Source organism: Pseudophryne corroboree, chromosome 6 (assembly GCF_028390025.1).
Source record: "Pseudophryne corroboree isolate aPseCor3 chromosome 6, aPseCor3.hap2, whole genome shotgun sequence".
Taxonomy (NCBI): Eukaryota; Metazoa; Chordata; class Amphibia; order Anura; family Myobatrachidae; genus Pseudophryne; species Pseudophryne corroboree.
The window spans coordinates 561,817,320-561,840,156 of record NC_086449.1 but is presented as its reverse complement, the minus strand read 5'-3'; the positions used below and the strand labels follow the sequence as shown (position 1 = coordinate 561,840,156).

General features: G+C 47.6%; 1 protein-coding gene across 2 annotated transcripts in view; it reads right to left on the bottom strand.

Moving 5' to 3' along the window:
* APPL2 (adaptor protein, phosphotyrosine interacting with PH domain and leucine zipper 2) overlaps positions 1-22,460 on the bottom strand; it is a 246,845-nt gene extending 224,385 nt beyond the window's left edge. The window contains exon 1 of one of the 2 annotated variants that reach the window (XM_063927758.1): positions 22,278-22,460. In XM_063927758.1, coding sequence (XP_063783828.1) covers positions 22,278-22,331 — 54 coding nt within the window. In that variant the 5' untranslated portion in view covers positions 22,332-22,460. Of the gene's footprint in view, positions 1-22,026; positions 22,235-22,277 lie in introns of those variants that run through there. The other variant, XM_063927759.1, reaches the window with a different exon arrangement.
* Positions 22,461-22,837: the final 377 nt, after the last annotated feature.

The following is a 22,837-nucleotide window of genomic DNA, read 5'->3' as shown; positions in this document are numbered from 1 at the left end:
GGTGAGATACAGAGAGGTTTGGCTCTGGCGGCAGGATCTGGGGCAGTCAGGAAGCTGATAGCCACAGCTCCTCCTCCACCATACATTGCAGGAGAGAAATTGATTGCGGAGAGAAACGCACTGGGTTGTAAAACACAAACTCTTAGTAACCCTGTAAATGTTAATGATGTTAACCAAATAACTCATGCAAGTATTAACCCGTGCAAGATGTACCCTGTTTTGAACCTTCCTCAGGAGTGTGATCAAGAAGACGATTCAGCAACAATTTCAGCTCTCTCTCTTGCAGCCACCATAGCAGAGACCACAGTAGGCACAGCGACACCCACGAGATTAGTGAAAGCCCCTAGCGGAGGGATAGGTGAGGTCGTGTCAACGGGTAAGTACGGCACCATGCACTACACTGAAACAATTGTACCACAACAAGCAGTAGAATCTACACAGGAAGAGGCTGTTAGAATTGCTCCTGTAAGGGTAATAGCAGTTCCCAATGGAAAAACAGATGTGTCTGGAGCCACTCCCATAAGGAACATTGCCATGTACACTCCATTTTCCAGAATGGAATTAAGAACAATAGTGTCCGAATTTCCTGACCCCAGAAAGGACTTAGTTGCTAGCCAAAAATACATCAGGGATCTAGGTAACACTGTAGAACCCAACAACAAGGATTGGCAGATACTGCTAAGAGCTTGTTTACCTTCCAATGTTGACGCAACTCAATTTTTAGCTGACTGTGCATTGGATAAAGATGTACCGCTTACAGACGTGTACAACAAGGATAATGTAAAAAGGATAAATTTACAGCTAAAGGAGTATTTCCCTGCCGTTGTTAAATGGAATAAAATATTTTCCATTAAGCAAAAGGAGTCCGAAACGGCAACAGAATATTTTCACCGGGCACTATTAGAAATGGCAAAGTACACTGGTATAGAAGACATTAAGACCAACCCAAACCATCGAGAAGTAGCAGTATCTGTACTGATGGATGGTTTGAAAGAAACATTAAAAGCTAGGGTACAGACCACGCAGCCATGTTGGCGAGGTCTGTCAGTGTCCACATTGAGAGAGGCTGCTATTGATCACGACAGAAACATCACTAGGCACAGGGAATCGCAAAGTGATAAGTTGATGTCCGTAAGTATACAGGCGCTGACCACAAGGCAGCCTGTGTATGTACCACCGAATCCTGTGGGTAAGGCAAGTGTAATAACATGTTTTTCTTGTAACAGACCGGGACACTTTGCACGAGAATGTAGAACAAAGAATGTACAAAGATCTTTTCAACCCCCTAGACAACAACACAACACACGACATTGGGAGCAGGGTCCACAGAGGCGGAGTTTTGAGCCACATACAGGGGAAACAAAAAGATATCCCCCGAACAGAGATTGGCATGCCTCTGGTAGTTCCCAGCTAACCCCCTCACAAGTAGTTGCTGCCAACGGGATTCAGGGAGGTCAGCATACCCAATAGGGGTGTGGCCATACCTGTAATCTGCACCCAGTTAAGTTGATTGCTAGTCTTGGAAGCGAACCAGAAATTGCAATCAATGTAGCTGGTAAAACTTTAAACTTTCTTGTAGACACAGGGGCGGCCAAGTCAGTGATAAATTCGACAGTGGGCATGAGAACCACTGGTAGGACAATTCCAGCCATGGGAGTAACAGGAGTAGTCCAGCACTACCCTGTTAGCAAACCAGCCGAGATTACAATAGGGCCTTTGCATACCAAGCATTCCTTTTTGCTGGCTGCATCGGCACCAACTAATCTCCTGGGAAGAGACTTACTATGTAAAATGGGTTGCGTCATTTATTGTACTCCTGAAGGTGTATTCTTGGACATCCCTGAGAATCACGCTCAGGAAGTACGAGACATGTTAGACTCCCCATCAAAATTAATGTCACATTCCATTATGACAAATAGGAATCCATCCCAAGTAGAAGAGATGACATCTCAGATACCAGAGTCACTTTGGACAAAAGATGGACAGGACACTGGATTAATGGCAAATGTAGCTCCAGTAGTTGTACAAGTAAAAGATGGTAGGATAGCTCCAAAAATCCCACAGTATCCTCTGAAGCCAGAGGTGGAGTTAGGAGTTTTTCCCGTAATAGAGCGCTTGCTACAACAGGGCATTCTAGTAAGAACGTCCAGCACAGCAAATAGTCCCATCTTCCCTGTTAAAAAGAGTGGGGGGAGGGGTTACAGGCTAGTGCAAGATCTAAGGGGGATTAACAAAATAGTTGAGAGTCAGTTCCCCGTAGTGCCTAATCCAGCTGTCATCCTAATGCAAATTCCTCCCACTGCCAAATTTTTCACTGTTATTGACCTCTGCTCCGCATTCTTTTCGGTACCTCTGCACCCTGACAGCCAATATTTGTTTGCATTCACATACAGAGGAGTCCAATACACGTGGACTCGGTTACCCCAAGGTTTCATAGATAGTCCAAGTATATTTTCTCAGGCTTTACATGATTGTTTACAATCTTTCCAACCGGAGAGTGGATCAGTGTTGATACAGTACGTGGATGATCTACTACTGTGTTCTGATTCATTGGAAGCTTCCCTGAAGGATACGAAACAGCTCCTGTTTCATCTTTCAGACACAGGTCACAAGGTTTCCAAAGACAAGTTACAATTATGCCAAGCTAAGGTAAAATATTTGGGACACTGTCTAACACAAGGACTGAGACACCTGACCGCTGATAGAATCCAAGCCATTAGAGACATGACACTGCCACAAACCCAACAACAGATCAGGACGTTTCTAGGAATGTGTGGGTATTGCCGTAATTGGATCCCAGGGTTTTCCATATTGGCGCTACCTTTGCAGGAAATGGTCTCCTCAAACAAACCTGATCGGATTTCGCATACAGACGAATCCGAAACAGCATTTGAGAGACTCAAACAGTGTCTAACACAGGCACCAGCACTAGGTATGCCAGACTATGGGAAACCCTTTGAACTATACGGAACAGAAAGTGCTGGGTGCGCAGCAGGTGTACTAACACAAAAACACGGTGATGCCAGCAGGCCAGTTGCATATTACAGCGCTCAGCTAGACACGGTAGCGCGATCCCTCCCCACATGCTTGCGTAGCGTTGCGGCGATAGCATTGCTAGTGACAAAAAGCGAAGATGTCGTGCTAGGCCACAACCTCACAATCCATACACCGCATGCGGTATCTGCCTTATTGAATTCTGCCCAAACCAGACACGTCTCATCAGCAAGGTTTACGAGATGGGAATTGGCATTAATGGCCCCAGTAAACATCACCATAAGGAGATGCAGTGCATTAAACCCTGCAACATTTCTCCCAGGTGTGCCTGGTCAGACACAAAGGGTGGAAGGTGAGAGTGATGGGGAAGGAGGATTTAATGCAAAGGAAGATACACATGATTGTATGGAATATTTGACCCAAAATTTTACCGCAAGGCCTGACATCAGTGACAATCCACTGGAAGATGCAGAACTCACGTTCTACACGGACGGTAGTTGTCACAGACAGTCAGACTCGGGAGACTTGTGTACTGGATACGCAGTCGTAGATGACCAAGACACCATAGAAGCGGAACCGCTAGGCCCACCTCACTCAGCCCAGGTTGCTGAACTGGTCGCCCTAACCAGAGCATGTGAATTGGCTAAGGGTAAGTCAGCCAATATCTACACCGATTCCAGATACGCGTTCGGGGTAGTCCATGATTTCGGAGCCCTATGGCGGCTCAGAAATTTCATGACGGCAGCTGGCACACCGATAGCGCATGCAGCTCATATAAAAAGGCTTCTAACAGCGATACAGGAACCCGACAGAGTGGCTGTTATCAAATGTAAAGCACATACATATAGCCAAGACCCAGTATCCCTTGGTAACAGCCGAGCAGACGAAGCCGCAAAGCTTGCAGCTGCTACCCCCATACAGACAGACACCACACAACTGATGGTATTTAATACCATCAACACACAGAAGTTGTGTGAGATGCAGAATTTGTGTTCCACACAGGAGAGAGCAGTCTGGAAGGCAAAGGGATATGGCCAGGAGTCCTCAGGGCTCTGGACGGATGGACATGGTAAACCGGTGGCCCCCAGGGCATACCTTCCATGTCTGGCTGAAGCAGCTCACGGGCTGACTCATCTAGGCAAGGAGGGGATGTGCAAATTGGTAAGAGCATACTGGTGCGCCCCAGGATTCTCCTCTCATGCGAGTAAAAGAGCAATGTCATGCCTTACCTGTCTGAGAAAGAATATTGGAAAAGCAATACCTACAGAACCATCCCATATCCCACCTGCCGGCGGCCCTTTCCAGGTAATACAAATTGACTTCATTCAATTACCCCCATGTCGAAATTTGAAATATGTACTTGTTTGTATAGATGTTTTCTCGAATTGGGTCGAAGCTTTTCCAGCAGCTACAAATACCGCTATGTTTACAGCTAAGAAAATTGTGCAGGAATTTGTATGTAGATATGGTATCCCTAGAATCATTGAAAGTGATAGGGGTACCCATTTTACAGGTGATGTCTTTCAAGGAATGTGTAAATTAATGGGTATTGATAGCAAGCTGCACACTCCGTACCGTCCACAGGCGAGTGCGAAGGTCGAAAGAGTGAACAGCACTATTAAAAATAAATTGAGTAAAGTAATGACAGAGACAGGATTGACGTGGCCAGAAGCTTTACCCATTGTTTTGTATAGCATCAGAACCACCCCCAGGTCCCCCCTTAATCTGTCTCCTTTTGAAATCTTGTTTGGTCGACAACCGCATGTCATGATTAACCCTCAGGATGATTTGAAATGTAACAATGAAGTAACTGTAAAATACTTAATTAACATGAGTAAACAGTTGAGGAATCAAAATGATAATCTGAAGTTGGTGATTCCTGATTTACCAGATAGTAATTGTCATGACATTGAACCTGGGAATTATGTAATGATACGAAATTTTCTACGCTCAGGTTGTCTTATTGATAGATGGGAAGGACCATACCAGGTCTTATTGACTAGCACCACAGCATTGAAGGTTGCTGAGAGAGAGACTTGGGTCCATTCATCCCACTGCAAAAAGGTTGCTGATCCAGAGAAGTCCCGTGATAAGGAACAGACGGTAGAGGTTGTATCACTAGAGTGTCTGTTCCAGGAGGACTGAGGCGGCACCTGAGCCTTGAAGACCGGAAGCAGTTGTCGACTCCCCTCTCCCTTTTATTGTTTTTCTCCACTTCCCAGCCCCTCTCCCTTAAAATTTCTTTTTCCCCCTTCTCATTCTTCTCTATTTCCTCCTCAAAGATGGACTTGCCCCAAGAGACTGTGATCCGGATTTTGATGTTAACCATGATGTTGACCAGAGCAGTCTGTTCCGGCGAGAGTACCATAGAGGTCGAAAGAGGTTCTGGAATGGGTTCCGATTATGATGATGGAGGCGTAGTTTTCCAAGATCAACCAAACCAACAAGCAAAGGCGAGTATCAGAAAACGATCCGATAGAAGAAATTGTGATGGATTGTTAGCTGAAGAAAATTGTATCTGTAGGCTCTGTGATAATCTGGTTGAAGATGGATGCATAAAGAAATGCCAATCTAGTTTTAATATCCATATGGACCGGCATCCATTGAGTGACTATCACTCCTTAGTGGGTAACGTGTTAAACCAAACAGATTGTTGGGTATGCTCTCAAGTACCTCAGGGTCACAGCAAATCAGGGCTAGTACCATTTCCTTTAACGTTAGGGGAGGTACTTGAGCTAAGTGGTGGGAGACCGGTGGATCGGAGGTTTAACATCTCCAGCCCTCCTAGTTTGAAGCTCCACCAATACCATGTGGATAGGTCCCTCATATGTTTTAACATCTCCAATCCCAGAAAACCGGGAAATTGGGAAGTGTCATGGAGCAACCTTACCATGACCTTTTCACACAGAGCAGATAGAATGCCTACAGATACAGAGCTCGTACGCCATATAGCCAGTAGAGGAAAATCTTTTCGGTATCGATATACCTTAGGAAATAGGATTACTAGAGTTGGAGAGGTATCACCAGGATACTGTGCACATATCGTACAAACTGATACGTGCATTAAGCAGATGGAAGAATTAGGGTCAGGAGATTTCACCTGGAAGGTTTGTAACATGGTCATGTCCTTCTCCGTCCCTTATGTTCTCCCCGATGACGCATATTTCATATGCGGGAGAAAGGCGTACAAGTGGCTTGCCCCAAACTCTGAAGGATTGTGTTATATTGGAAAAGTATTGCCTGAAGTGATGACTGTTACACATGACAAAATGAAGGACATACACCGTGGTGCCCAAGCTCCTTATACTCACACTCATTACGAGCACCGAGTTAAAAGACAACTGTCAGAAAGGTTAGAGCATCCGGCCTCTGATCTTATCCATGAATCCACCGGGATTCAGGTTCTGGTAGCGTTAGATTTCACTCGCACCGCTCGAGGTGTGATGAATTATAGATACATTTCCGCACTCGCCAATTTGTTAGATAATATCACTGAAATGTATGATGACACGTTTAGATACACTGGAAGAGAACTTCAAGCTTACAAAACAGAACTAGTTCAGCATAGGATGGTTCTTAATTATCTTACAGCAGTAACAGGCGGATATTGTGTTACATTGGCAACACAGTACGGCATAAAGTGTTGCACGTATATCACAAATAGCACCGAGGACCCGGTAGAGGTCATAGACCAAAAGATGGACGATATTCTGCAATTAAAGTGGGAATTTCGTCGAAAACACAATCTCACCCTTGCTGCTGTAGGTAATGAGCTGACTGGTTGGGTGTCATGGTTGAACCCGCGAAATTGGTTCTCCGGTTTAGGAGACTGGGCTCAAGGAGTCATAATGGATGTTGGAAAGTTTCTACTATGTATCTTGGGTGTCGTTATATCGATTGGATTGATATTTAGATGCGGGCAGGCTTTAATGAGGTGCAAACAAAGTACAAAAGTGATGAGCTTGAGGAGTGAGGAAACCGTAATTAACCTGGATTTGATTTATGACCCAATGATAGAAACCAGAATGTGATGAAAATGCGATTATACGGTCCGTTTCTTTCACCTGTTTTTCTGCTTTTCTCCAAGATACAAAGACCCCCTTGGACGAGGAAGTTGACGAGACGCTATACAGACAACAGACAAGCATCAAAGAAGAAGATTTGACAACTTTAAATATGGACACTTGATGAACTTTGCCATGGATCCCCAGTTTCCCTAGTATTTTTAAACTCACGCTAGCCCAACATTTTTGTAAATCTGATGGCTCAGACAAAGCTATTTGCTCATGCCTAAGGAGCAATACAGCGCAAAGAAGACGACTCTCAACAGATACCGAACACAACTTCAACAACAGATGTACATTTCCCTGACATAGAATATCATTGCATTTTTCGTAAGTGTTCTTTATCTTCATCTCTACAACCCTCAGGTAACGACACACATAGACGATAGGGAATACAGGCACAGATAGCAGCAACCACATACCTCCCCCATTCATGTATCATCAACTAAAATGTGCATCCCCATTTTGTTACACACCACAGCCGAAATGAGCTCGGTAGAGTTTGACAGCCCATCCACAGACCTGTACCACAGGATAAGAAGGAATTCAAATGTATACTTCGCAATACCTCGAAGCTTGATTTACCACACGTACGGCACGATGATACATGACCCTCCAAACATGGACTCATACACACATGCTTCTGCTTTCTCACTAGGTCATACCCTCTTCACACCTACTCCACTCTTCTCCCCTACCCAACCATGGAAATCAATTAACCCCTGACTTACATTTTTCTCCTTAAATATTTTAGAAGGTGGCAGTTATTATTGACTGCCAAAGGGTGGACTGTCAAAGTCAGAAAAATGTCTCTATGCACGTTGCCATATTTGCACCGCACACTGGTCCGCGCTGCGCATGCGTACGCTCTCCCGTGAAGGCGCATACCCGCGATAGCGTGCACTCACAGGCGCGGTATGCGTATTTACGGTAGAAGTTTATGTAGTCGTAGCGTGCGACTCATTCGTTACAAATGTTCACAATTAATGTAGTTTGTAGATCATGGTCCCCTTGATAGATTCTGAAAGTTTGGTTAAAATAGAAGGTCCCTGGTTAAAGGAATCCCTCTTTGTATTGTACGAAGGGTCTGACAGGAATCATACAGCAGTGTTTGGTACCCATCGGAAGAGTATTTAATTAGTAACATTCCGGTGTTGGTTTGGAGCGTATTAATCGCTCGTGCGAATAGTTATGGACATAAGAAGTTTATGTCCATTTCTATTATTTACACATACTCAGGTATGCGGCGGGAAACCCAGTTTCCCACCCACCTGAGCTGTTGGAAATCGTCACAGCCCACCTGTATGAATCACCCTATGACCTTTTGTTATGATGCAGGGCCGAATTCCTTCGGCCAATGGACAATGGGATTGTAGGACCAGGAGATTGCATTGTGTGTGGGGCATAAATAGGCAGGCCGACCACATCCAGCTCTCACTCTCTCATCAACGGTTATCTGCTGATAGCCGGGAGCTGGATATCGAGGCGCAGGCGATCATACCCTTTGTGCGTAAGTTTCTCTCCGTAATCATTGTCTTTCTGTGAGCCAATTTCTCTCATATCTCTCTCTCTCTCTCTCTCTCTCTGTTCTGTTCTCTCATATCTCCCCTAGACTAGGCTAGTATTGTATTGTATTAGATAGTATTGTATTGTATTGCATTTAGGTCAGTGTAGTATTGTCTTTTTGTATTTATTGTTTAGTTCTGTGGTTAGGAAGTCTCTGTTATATTGTAGTGTATCATTTGTACTGTTATCCCCTTTTTCAAATATATTAGATATAATACAGTTAATAGGCTTTGGAACCTAAACCAGTATTTGTGTATTTTCTATAGTGTTAAGTGTTCACTTGAGCGTCGGTGACGCTCAAGCAGCTTTGTAGTTAGTCAGGTTACACAAGGTTGCACTTACACCCTGTACTCACATTAAGGTATTCTGTGTATTTCATTGGTATAAGGTTTAAACATTAAGGTATAGCGTTGTGAGCGTCTGCGCCGCTGGTGACCTCCTCGTGGTCTCGAGCGTATGCTACGCCATAGCGAATCATTACTCTAGTCATAACCAATAACGTGTCCTGTGATCACTGGGCCGTGAGCGAACGTGACGCTTGAGCGTCTCGCCTACGGCGGAGCGATCGTTACGCAAATAGCGTACCCTTACGGTACTTCTTAAGCAAACAGCGTACAGTGTTCTTAGACTTCATAAAGGGTTGTTTATACGACAACGGAATTTAGCATTGTCAAAGAAATACTCTCCGTAACTCCGTGTCCAGAATCATGCCCAGAAAAGGCAGCCGAGTGGTCGGAATCAACTGAGATTTTGGCAAATTTAGCACCCAGCCTTGCTGTCGCAGAACCGACAGCGACAAATTCACACTTCTCAGCAACCATTCCTTGGACCTCGCCTTTATCAGGAGATCGTCCAAGTACGGGATAATTGTAACCCCTTGCTTGCGAAGGAGAACCATCATTTCTGCCATGACCTTGGTGAAAAGCCTCGGGGGCCGTGGAAAGCCCAAACGGCAACGTCTGAAATTGGTAATGAGAATCCTGTATCGCAAACCTAAGAAAGGCCTGATGCGAAGGATATATTGGGACGTGCAAGTAGGCATCCTTTATGTCGACTGATGCCATAAAATCCCCCCCTTCTAGGCTGGAAATCACAGCTCGAAGAGATTCCATCTTGAACTTGAAAACTTTCAAGTATGGATTGAGGGATTTTAGGTTCAGAATCGGTCTGACCGAACCGTCCGGTTTCGGTACAACAAAGAGGCTCGAGTAGAACCCCTCCCCCACGTTGGGACGGGGGAACAGGAACAATGACCCTCTGTTGACACAACTTTTGTATCGCTTCCAGCACCACCCCCCTGTCCGGAAGAGACACTGGTAAGGCCGAAATTAAAAACCGGTGAGGAGGCACCTCCTGAAACTCCAGCTTGTATCCCTGAGACACAATCTCTAGGACCCAAGGATCCAGGTCTGATTGAATCCAGACCTGACTGAAGATCCGCAGACGGCCCCCCACCGGTCCGGACTCCCCCAGGGAAGCCCCAGCGTCATGCGGTGGACTTGGTAGAGGCAGGGGAGGACTTTTGGTCCTGGGCACCTGACACGGCAGGCGACTTCCTTCTCCTTCCTCTACCCTTTGAAGCGAGGAAGGACGAACCTTTTCCACGCCTGTATTTATTGGGACGAAAGGACTGCATCTGCTGATGAGGTGCCTTTTTCTGTTGTGTGGGAACATAGGGAAGAAAAGAGAACTTACCCGCAGTCGCAGTAGAGACTAGGTCCGCCAAGCCGTCCCCAAACAAGACATTACCTTTGAAGGGTAAAGCTTCCATAGCTCTCTTGGAGTCGGCATCAGCATACCATTGATGGATCCACAACGCCCTCCTGGCCGATATCGACATGGCATTGGCTCTTGATCCCAAGAGACAAACATCCCTCGCCGCATCCTTCAGGTAATCTGCAGCATCCTTGATATAACCAAGAGTCAAATTAACATTATCTTTATCAAGGGTATCCATATCATTAGCTAAATTCTCAGCCCATTTAGCAATAGCACTACTCACCCATACCGACGCCACAGCAGGTCTGAGCAATGCACCCGAATTAGCAAAAATGGACTTCAGAGACGTCTCCAGCTTGCGATCGCCGGATCCTTGAGAGGTGCCGTGTCAGGAGACGGAAGCGCCACTTTCTTAGACAAACGAGATAGAGCTTTGTCAACATTTGGAGACGACTCCCATTTTTCCCTGTCAGAGGGGAAAGGATACGCTATGTAAATCCTCTTGGGAATCTGCCACCTCTTGTCCAGCGACTCCCAAGCCTTTTCACAAAGAGTATTCATTTCATGAGAGGGGGGAAACTTCACCTCAGGTTTTTTTCCCCTTGAACAAGCAAATCATTGTTTCCTGTACCGCAGGTTCATCAGAAATGCGTAAAACATCTTTTATAGCCACAATCATGTATTGAATACTCTTAACTAATCGTGGATGTAAAGCAGCCTCAGTGAAATCGACCTCGGAATCAGAGTCCGTGTCTGTATCAGTATCTACCACTTGAGTAAATAGCCACTTTTGCGACCCCAATGGGGTCTGCACCTGAGACAAAGCATCCTCCATGGCCTTTTTCCACACCTGTGTCTGTGACTCAGATTTATCCAACCTCCTTGACAAAGAAGCTACATTCGTATTAATTGTACTTAGCAAAGTGAGTAAATCAGGTGTCTGCTGCGCTGACAGGGCCAAATCTAGTCCCGCATCTGCTCCCCCAATAACCTCCTCCGGTGAATAACATTCAGCCTCAGACATGCCGACACGTATTATCGACACACGGACACACACACAGACTGTCTCAGCTAGGGGACAGGCCCACAATGAAGCCCGGATAGAGAAACACAGAGGGACTATGCCAGCTCACAAACCAGCGCCAAAATATCCCGTCAAGGGATATATGTAACCAGCGCTGCTCAAAGTATAATACTATGCACCACAAACTGCGCACCCCAAACCCCCCCCCCCCCCCCCAAGTAGCTCCCCGTTACTTTCAGAGGAGCTGTGGAGGTCCCGGGTCAGCGTCTCCTTCAGCCGCGTGTGGAGGAGAAATGGCGCTGTGAGCCGCGCGGCTAAGCTCCGCCCCTTCCCGGAGCGCTTCAGCCCGCCAAATCTGAAAAACTGAAAATGCCGGCGGGGGCACCGAAAAGGCTTCTGCCGGCTCCCAGACCTCAGTAACATGCTGCCCAGGGCGCCCCCCCCCCCCAGCACCCTGCGAGTGCCGTTGGTGATAGTGTGTGGGAGCATGGAGCGCAGCGCTACCGCTGCGCTGTACCTCCGTTACTGAAGTCTTCTGCCGTCCTGAAGTCTTCTGCATACTCACCCGGCTTCTTTCTTCTGGCTTCTGTGAGGGGGGTGAAGGCGCGGCTCCGGGAACAAGCAGCTAGGCGCACCAAGTGATCGAACCCTCTGGAGCTAATGGTGTCCAGTAGCCTAAGAAGCAGAGCCCTTAAACGAAGTAGAAGTAGGTCTGACTTCTCTCCCCTCAGTCCCTCGCTGCTGGGAGCCTGTAGCCAGTAGGTCTCCCTGAAAATAAAAAACCTAACAAAAGTCTTTTCTAGAGAAACTCAGGAGAGCTCCCCTAGTGAGTGTCCAGTCAGTCCTGGGCACAAAGTCTAACTGAGGTCTGGAGGAGGGGCATAGAGGGAGGAGCCAGTTCACACCCAGTTTAAGTCTTTTCAGTGTGCCCAAGCTCCTGCGGATCCCGTCTATACCCCATGGTCCTTTTGGAGTCCACAGCATCCTCTAGGACGTAAGAGAAATATCAGTGAAACTTTGGGGGGGGGGGGATCTCAAAAAACACATTTTTCACTCCCAATGTTTCATCACACCTACAGTAATTGGAAACCCCCCTATGAATCAACTTTGATTACGTAGCCAAAAAGTATCAATTGTAGCAAAAATAATGTAACTACAGTATATATCCTTGTGAGAGAACAGGAATCCGTATTTCTTAATGGACCACTGCCTTATTTTTAAAATGTTCCATTTTGCAAGATAGATTAGATAGAATAGATAGAATAGATAGAATCTGGGAGTAATGGAAATAGGTTGTGCATAAATTGTAGTGGAGTTAGTAAACGATTTACCAGTATTAAGGAACAAATGACGCATGGAGAATACGTTTAGTATAATAGTATAATGCGCAAGGTATTACAATGATTCCCAGCTAAAAATCCTTATTCCAGTCAACTATCCACAAAGTAATTAGGTTCTCCAGTTAAGGCCCGTACACACTGGTCGATGTATCGGCCGTTCTCTTGAACGGCCGATACATCGCGGGACCGTCGGCCAGTGTATACGGGCGAGTAAAGGTGGGTACACACTATTAGATATATCTGCAGATCAATTGATCTGCAGATATATCTATGTACGGATCGGGCAGTGTGCTGTGCATACACACAGCCCGATCCGTCGGGGGACTGACGTAATCACCGCCGGCCACCGCAGCATGTGTACGGGCGGTCGGACGACCGCCCCGTACACACACAGCGACGGGCCAATATATCGTTAGATATATTGGCTGTCGGCTGTGCTGCGCGGCCGACGCGATACGTCTGTGAACGACGGAGTTCACAGACGTAGACACACCGCACTCAGATTATACAGCACTGGTAAATATTGATGTGTGCTGTTTTCAGCTGTTCCTGATGTTTCTCCAGTTAGAAGGGGAGCAGTATGAGTTACCGGCATATGGGATCCGAGCACTCGAAATACCAACACCGGGATCCTGATTTTTACGAAGCCGACAGAGGTGAGTAATACCCCTTTTCCACCAGCCAGCATACAATACGAGTTATTGCACATGAACGCGCATAACCCGTGTTGCTGGCTGGTGTAAAAGGGCTGAGTTGGAATAATCCGGGTCGACTGACCTGGTATTCCAACTCGGGTAGCTTGCAGGGTTGAACACAGGTTCAACCTAGTAAGCTGTGCAGTGTAAACGGAAGCGACACGGCTCCCGTTGACACTGTATGGGAGGGCGGCGCTGGGAGATCACGTGATCTCCCAGCACCGCCCCTGCTGCGTCACCGGCAACGTCACCAACCCAACAATATGCCAGGTTGGAAACAGCAGCTGGAAAGGGGGCCGACGCGGGTCGCAGCCGGGTAGCACTCAAGTCAGGCTCCAGCTGCGACACGCGTAATTAGATGGAAAAGGGGCATAAGGGACTGCTTCCCGTTAGAAGACCACACGCAAGCCATACAGGGCTTTTAAACAGTGTGTCGCTTTCAGCTTTCCTGCGTATATCTGCACCAGACAAGGGTCTGAACTCCAACATTTCATGCAAAGTTCCTCCCACCATTACGAGCTATCAAAGGCCCTGATGCATTTCGTTCAATCTGAACTTTTCGAAGTTGCAATAATCCATGAGGCAGCATAGTTATAGCAGACATTTATTTATTTTTTTGAACGCCAGTGAACAACATTCTTCTGTCTTGGTTTTCAAAAATGTACAGCTGAAATATTGATATTTTTAACATGCAGACATTCAGAACCTGTCGGCATTCTGACTGGAACTTGTCTTTTGTATACTTATTTTGATGATGTTAATACTATGGGGCATTTTTATTATCAGGGTTCTAGACCAGATACTAAATAATAAATCATCAATGCTTATTGCGGCAATAAGAAATTATGGCCCAAATGTATTAAGCCTTAACAAGAGATAAAGTGGAGACGGCTAGAGAGTGATAAATGACCAGCCAACCCGCTCCTGTCATTTTTCAAACACAGCCTGTGACATAGCAGTAAGGAAGCGGATTGGCTAGTTATTTATCACTCTTTATCTGTCTCCACTATCTCTTGTTAAGGCTTAATACAGGGACAGGGGCTCCAATAATAGCCAGTCTGAGAGCGGTGTAAAAGTAAAGTAAAGTAATCACTTTACTTGCTGCTTCAGGGACGCTACTAAGCATGCGCTGTCATCAGACCATACATGTGCAAATGGCCATTACCAGGGAATTACTTCCGGTAAATGTTGCGGAAAGTAACCTATTGGCTACAATGGTTAAGGCATTCTGGAGCTTGGTAAATATCACAAATAACAGCCTTCACAGAAACCTATGCGGGTTTTTTGTGCAATCCCAGATACCAGACCCTCCATCATGACCCCTTCCATCAGGTACAACATGCTCTGTTCCTGGGGGATGTACTTAATATACCAGATGTCGGGAACCTAGCGTATAGGATCCCGACAGCCGGTAAAAAAAATAAGAATTTACTTACCGATAATTCTATTTCTCGGAGTCCGTAGTGGATGCTGGGGTTCCTGAAAGGACCATGGGGAATACCGGCTCCGCAGGAGACAGGGCACAAAAGTAAAGCTTTTACAGGTCAGGTGGTGTGTACTGGCTCCTCCCCCTATGACCCTCCTCCAGACTCCAGTTAGGTACTGTGCCCGGACGAGCGTACACAATAAGGGAGGATTTTGAATCCCGGGTAAGACTCATACCAGCCACACCAATCACACCGTACAACTTGTGATCTAAACCCAGTTAACAGTATGATAACAGAGGAGCCTCTGAAAGATGGCTTCCTAAACAATAACCCGAATTAGTTAACAATAACTATGTACAAGTATTGCAGATAATCCGCACTTGGGATGGGCGCCCAGCATCCACTACGGACTCCGAGAAATAGAATTATCGGTAAGTAAATTCTTATTTTCTCTATCGTCCTAAGTGGATGCTGGGGTTCCTGAAAGGACCATGGGGATTATACCAAAGCTCCCAAACGGGCGGGAGAGTGCGGATGACTCTGCAGCACCGAATGAGAGAACTCCAGGTCCTCCTTTGCCAGGGTATCAAATTTGTAAAAATTTACAAACGTGTTCTCCCCTGACCACGTAGCTGCTCGGCAGAGTTGTAATGCCGAGACCCCTCGGGCAGCCGCCCAAGATGAGCCCACCTTCCTTGCGGAATGGGCCTTAACAGATTTAGGCTGTGGCAGGCCTGCCACAGAATGTACAAGTTGAATTTTGTTACAAATCCAACGAGCAATCGACTGCTTAGAAGCAGGTGCACCCAACTTGTTGGGTGCATACAGTATAAACAGCGAGTCAGATTTTCTGACTCCAGCCGTCCTTTAAATGTATATTTTTAAGGCTCTGACAACGTCCAACAACTTGGAGTCCTTCAAGTCGTCTGTAGCCGCAGGCACTACAATAGGCTGGTTCAGGTGAAACGCTGATACCACCTTAGGGAGAAAATGCGGACGCGTCCGCAGCTCTGCCCTATGTCGAATGGAAAATTAAATAAGGGCTTTTATAAAACAAAGCCGCCAGTTCAGATACTCTCCCGACCGAAGCCAGGGCCAGTAACATAGTCACTTTCCATGTGAGATATTTCAAATCCACATTCTTTAGTGGTTCAAACCAATTGGATTTGAGGAAATCTAAAACTACATTTAGATCCCACGGTGCCACCTTAGGCACCACAGGAGGCTGTATATGCAGTACTCCTTTGATAAAAATCTGGACCTCAGGGACTGAGGCCAATTCTTTTTGGAAGAATATTGATAGGGCCGAAATTTGAACCTTAATAGATCCCAATTTGAGACCCATAGACAATCCTGATTGCAGGAAATGTAGGAAAACGACCCAGTTGAAATTCCTCCATCGGAGCACTCCGCTGCTCGCACCACGCAACATATTTTCGCCAAATACGGCGATAATGCTTCGCGGTGACTTCCTTCCTTGCCTTTATCAAGGTAGGAATGACTTCTTCTGGAATGCCTTTTCCTTTTAGGATCTGGCATTCAAACGCCATGCCGTCAAACGCAGCCGCGGTAAGTCTTGAAAAAGACAAGGACCCTGCTGAAGCAGGTCCCTTCTCAGAAGTAGAGGCCACGGATCGTCCGTGACCATCTCTTGAAGTTCCGGGTACCAAGTCCTTCTTGGCCAATCCGGAGCCACTAGTCTTACTCCTCTTTGCCGTATAATCCTCAATACCTTTGGTATGAGAGGCAGAGGAGGAAACACATATACCGACTGGTACACCCAAGGTGTTACCAGCGCGTCCACAGCTATTGCCTGCGGATCTCTTGACCTGGCGCAATACCTGTCCAGTGTTTTGTTGAGGCGAGACGCCATCATGTCCACCATTGGTTTTACCCAACGGTTTAATAGCATGTGGAAAACTTCTGGATGAAGTCCCCACTCTCCCGGGTGAAGGTCGTGTCTGCTGAGGAAGTCTGCTTCCCAGTTGTCCACGCCCGGGATGAATACTGCTGACAGTGCTATCACGTGATTCTCCGCCCAGCGAAGGATCCTGGCAGCTTCTGCCATTGCCCTCCTGCTTCTTGTGCCGCCCTGTCTGTTTACATGGGCGACTGCCGTGATGTTGTCCGACTGGATCAACACCGGTCTTCCTTGAAGCAGAGGTTCCGCCTGGCTTAGAGCATTGTAGATTGCTCTTAGTTCCAGAATGCTTATGTGAAGAGACTTTTTCAGGCTCGACCACACTCCCTGGAAATTTCTTCCCTGTGTGACTGCTCCCCAGCCTCTCAGGCTGGCATCCGTGGTCACCAGGATCCAATCCTGCATGCCGAATCTGGGGCCCTCCAATAGATGAGCCTCCTGCAACCACCACAGAAGGGATACCCTTGTCCTCGGCGACAGGGTTATCCGCAGGTGCATCTGAAGATGCGACCCTGACCATTTGTCCAACAGATCCCTTTGCATGGAATCTGCCGAAAGGGATTGCTTCGTAAGAAGCTACCATTTTTTCCCAGGAGTCTTGTGCATTGATGTACAGACACCTTTCCTGGTTTTAGGAGGTTCCTGACCAGGTCAGATAACTCCTTGGCTTTTTCTTCGGGAAGAAAAACCTTTTTCTGAACTGTGTCCAGAATCATCCCCAGGAACAGCAGACGAGTTGTCGGCATTAATTGGGATTTTGGAATATTCAGAATCCATCCGTGCTGCTTTAGCACCTCTTGAGATAGTGCTAAACCCATCTCTAGCTGTTCTCTGGACCTTGCCCTTATTAGGAGATCGTCCAAGTATGGGATAATTAATACGCCTTTTCTTCGAAGAAGAAATATTATCTCGGCCATTACCTTTGTAAAGACCCGAGGTGCCGTGGACAAACCAAACGGCAGCGTCTGAAACTGATAGTGACAGTTTTGTACAACGAACCTGAGGTACCCCTGGTGTGAGGGGTAATTGGAACGTGGAGATACGCATCCTTGATGTCCAAGGATACCATAAAGTCCCCTTCTTCCAGGTTCGCTATCACTGCTCTGAGTGACTCCATCTTGAACTTGAACTTCTTTATGTACAGGTTCAAGGACTTCAGATTTAGAATAGGCCTTACCGAGCCATCCGGCTTCGGTACCACAAAAAGAGTGGAATAATACCCCTTCCCTTGTTGTAGAAGAGGTACCTTGACTATCACCTGCTGAGAATACAGCTTGTGAATGGCTTCCAAAACCGTCTCCCTTTCTGAGGGGGACGTTGGTAAAGCAGACTTCAGGAAACGGCGAGGTGGCTCTGTCTCTAATTTCAACCTGTACCCCTGAGATATTATCTGCAGGATCCAGGGATTTACCTGCGAGTGAGCCCACTGCGCGCTGTAATTCTTGAGACGACCGCCTACCGCCCCCGAGTCCGCTTGCGAAGCCCCAGCGTCATGCTGAGGCTTTTGTAGAAGCCGGGGAGGGCTTCTGTTCCTGGGAAGGAGCTGCCTGTTGCTGTCTCTTCCCTCGTCCTCTGCCTCGTGGCAGATATGAATAGCCCTTTGCTCTCTTATTTTTAAAGGAACGAAAGGGCTGCGGTTGAAAGGTCGGTGCCTTTTTCTGTTGGGGAGTGACTTGAGGTAGAAAGGTGGATTTCCCGGCCGTAGCCGTGGCCACCAAATCCGATAGACCGACCCCAAATAACTCCTCTACGCATCGCCTGTCCACTGTCGTGTCCATAAAGCTCTTCTGGCCGAAATGGACATAGCACTTACCCGTGATGCCAGTGTGCAGATATCTCTCTGTGCATCACGCATATAAAGAAATGCATCCTTTATTTGTTCTAACGACAGTAAAATATTGTCCCTGTCCAGGGTATCAATATTTTCGATCAGGGACTCTGACCAAACTACCCCAGCACTGCACATCCAGGCAGTCGCAATAGCTGGTCGTAGTATAACACCTGCATGTGTGTATATACCTTTTTGGATATTTTCCATCCTCCTATCTGATGGATCTTTAAGTGCGGCCGTCTCCGGAGAGGGTAACGCCACTTGTTTTGATAAGCGTGTTAGCGCTTTGTCCACCCTAGAAGGTGTTTCCCAGCGCTCCCTAACCTCTGGCGGGAAAGGGTATAAAGCCAATAACTTCTTTGAAATTAGCAGTTTTTTATCGGGGCACCCCACGCTTCATCACACACGTCATTTAATTCTTCTGATTCGGTAAAAACTACTGGTAGTTTTTTCACACCCCACATAATACCCTGTTTAGTGGTACCTGTAGTATCAGCTAAATGTAACATCTCCTTTATTGCCAAAATCATATAACGTGTGGCCCTACTGGAAAATACGGTAGATTCGTCACCTTCACCACCGGAATCAGTGCCTGTGTCTGGGTCTGTGTCGACCGACTGAGGCAAGGGGCGTTTTACAGCCCCTGACGGTGTTTGAGGCGCCTGGACAGGCACTAATTGAGTGTCCGGCCGCCTCATGTCGGCAAACGACTGCTTAAGCGAGTTGACGCTATCCCGTAATTCCACAAATAAAGGCATCCATTCTGGTGTCGACCCCCTAGGAGGTGACATCCTCATATTTGGCAATTGCTCCGCCTCCACACCAATAACGTCCTCATACATGTCGACACACACGTACCGACACACAGCAGACACACAGGGAATGCTCTATACGAAGACAGGACCCACTAGCCCTTTGGGGAGACAGAGGGAGAGTCTGCCAGCACACACCAAAAAACGCTATATATGACAGGGATAGCCTTATGATTAAGTGCTCCCTTATAGCTGCTTTTATATTAATATATTGCCATTTATTTTGCCCCCCCTCTCTGTTATACCCTGTTTCTGTAGTGCAGTGCAGGGGAGAGACCTGGGAGCCTTCCTGACCAGCGGAGCTGTGACAGAAAATGGCGCCGTGTGCTGAGGAGATAGGCCCCGCCCCTTTTTCGGCGGGCTCGTCTCCCGCTATTTAGTACATTTAGGCAGGGGTAAATATCTCCATATAGCCTCTGGGGCTAGATGTGAGGTATTTTTAGCCTTTTTAAAGGTTTTCATTTGCCTCCCAGGGCGCCCCCCCCCCAGCGCCCTGCACCCTCAGTGACTGCCGTGTGAAGTGTGCTGAGAGGAAAATGGCGCACAGCTGCAGTGCTGTGCGCTACCTTTAGAAGACTGCAGGAGTCTTCAGCCGCCGATTCTGGACCTCTTCTTGCTTCAGCATCTGTGAGGGGGCCGGCGGCGTGGCTCCGGTGACCATCCAGGCTGTACCTGTGATCGTCCCTCTGGAGCTTCATGTCCAGTAGCCAAGAAGCCAATCCATCCTGCACGCAGGTGAGTTCACTTCTTCTCCCCTCTGTCCCTCGTTGCAGTGATCCTGTTGCCAGCAGGAATCACTGTAAAATAAAAAACCTAAGCTAAACTCTCTAAGCAGCTCTTTAGGAGAGCCACCTAGAATTGCACCCTTCTCGGCCGGGCACAAAAATCTAACTGGAGTCTGGAGGAGGGTCATAGGGGGAGGAGCCAGTACACACCACCTGACCTGTAAAAGCTTTACTTTTGTGCCCTGTCTCCTGCGGAGCCGGTATTCCCCATGGTCCTTTCAGGAACCCCAGCATCCACTTAGGACGATAGAGAAATACTGGTGGTCGGAATACTGGCCACTCTCCGATATTCCCACTCAGGTGGTGGGTCCACACCACAACCCGAGGGAGAAAAGAACCCGTGGCAAGCAAAGCTCGCCACCTGGCCCGAAGCGTGGCGAGTACAGGAAGCCCGCGAGGGAACTCGCTGCTGGTATTATGGTTGGCAGTATGCAGCTGTCGGGATCCTGACAGCTGATATCCCATCAGCTGGGATACAGTCTCCATCCCCCGATCCTGGACTTCCAGCAATTGTTGTCACCTGTGTTGAACTAGTTCATAGGTTCTCAAACTTAAGGTGGGTACACACTATTAGATATATCTGCAGATCAATTGATCTGCAGATATATCTATGTACGGATCGGGCAGTGTGCTGTGCATACACACAGCCCGATCCGTCGGGGGACTGACGTCATGAACTGGGCGGGCGCGAGCGCGCGCCCGCCCAGTTCACCTGTCAATCACCGCCGGCCGCCGCAGCATGTGTACGGGCGGTCGGACGACCGCCCCGTACACACACAGCGACGGGCCAATATATTGTTAGATATATTGGCTGTCGGCTGTGCTGCGCGGCCGACGCGATACGTCTGTGAACGACGGAGTTCACAGACGTATCGCCCGTACACACTGGCCGACGGTCCCGTGATGTATCGGCCGTTCAAGAGAACGGCCGATACATCAACCAGTGTGTACGGGCCTTTAGTCCTCAGGACCCCAAACAGCTCATTTTTTCCAGGTCTCCTCACGGAATCACAAGTGAAATAAGTAGTTCCTCCCATGGATCTTTTAAAATGAGTCCGTGAGTAATGAATACACCCGTGCACATGCGGCTCCCAGCGTCTGTATCCTGGCCACCGGGATCCCGACCGCCAGGATCTCTTACTGATCCCGCTGGGTGACCTGGAAAATGTGAGCTGTTTGGGGTCCTGAGGACTGAATGAACTAGTCCATTAATAAGAAAGGTGTTTCAACACAGGTGACAGCAATCATCAAGTAAGAGTGAAGTCCAGGAGCAGCGCATTATGTACCCGATAGAAGGGGCCATGTTGGAGGGACTGAGATACATACTGTAAATTTGTGGCTATCCCACAACTTTAGGAAAATAGGTCCCATGTAATATCTGATGATTGGGAGTAGTGTTCTATATCTGCAGTCACATACGGTACATGTTAAAATTAAAAGATTCCGAGCTATTCCATTGCCATGTTCCCTTATTTCTGTCATCATTTGGCTGTCCTATTATACACCTCATAAAACAATGCTCAGACACTTCTCCCAGTCACAACACTGCCTGCATTCTCCTGTGGCCAGCAGCAAATGATCCACAACAACAAGCCCGGACAGCAGCAGTCTCTCTCCCACACAGGCCTCACAGCAGCATCGGGCGGGCAGAGTAGCCCCGGCCTCTGGCAGCGTCTGTGGTGACGTTAGAGTAGCGCTAGATCACTGCATATTGGGGCATACAGCCTGCAACACTTCTGCTGTTACTGCAATGTGGACGCAGAACACAACCTGTGTTCCTATACACAACACACCCACGAACACAGATTCTCCAGCAGCAGCATCCGGGTGTGCGTCCTCCTCTCTTACCTAAGGACAATGCCGCGATTCCCCAGTAAGCTGCAGGCTACTGGGAAGGTCTGCACGCCCCCCGGCCCCGGTCTAAAAGCATGCCATCGCCTCTCTTTCTGTCTGGGTTATAGTTTAACCTACAGCTCCCTGGAGAGCAGCCCAGAGGGAAGGAAGCCGCACAGCAGCCTCATTACCCTCCTCCCCGCCGTGCCATCTCTGAACAAGCAGCCCCTCTCCGGCTGCACCGCCTTATACAAGGCCGACCTTACCTGGGGGCTGTCTAATAAAGCCTCCTCCAGAAGCAGCTTGTCCACAGCCGGCATGTTGTTCTCTACAGGGTTGGTACTGAATAATTTAGCTGGATTCAATTAACACCCCTCCTCCTCCTCAGCAATACGTAGTGAGCAGGCGTTTGTGCTGTGGACGCTAGAGAGCAGCAGAGAGCAGCAACAACTAATGAGGCTCCTGTAAAATCCTTACATTACGCTATGGGCGGGATGTACTAAGCGCTGACTACACCACTGGTTCCCAAACTCGGTTCTCGGGACCCCATACAGCTCACTTTTTTCAGGTCACCCAGCAGGTGACTTGTGTACTCATTACTTACTGACACATTTTAAAGATCGACCGGAGAAGGCGGGGCCAGACTACCCATCTGGCATATGTCAGAAGGGCTGGTGGGCCAGTCCTGTCTTACAAAGAGTCAGGGAATCCGGCTCTCTGGTCTGGGTGCTCCCCTGCCCCGTCCATCCATGGGTTCTGCCCAGTGTAAAAAAATAAGAGCTAAAATAAAATATAGTGAAACAAAATATATATTTTTTTTGCTCTG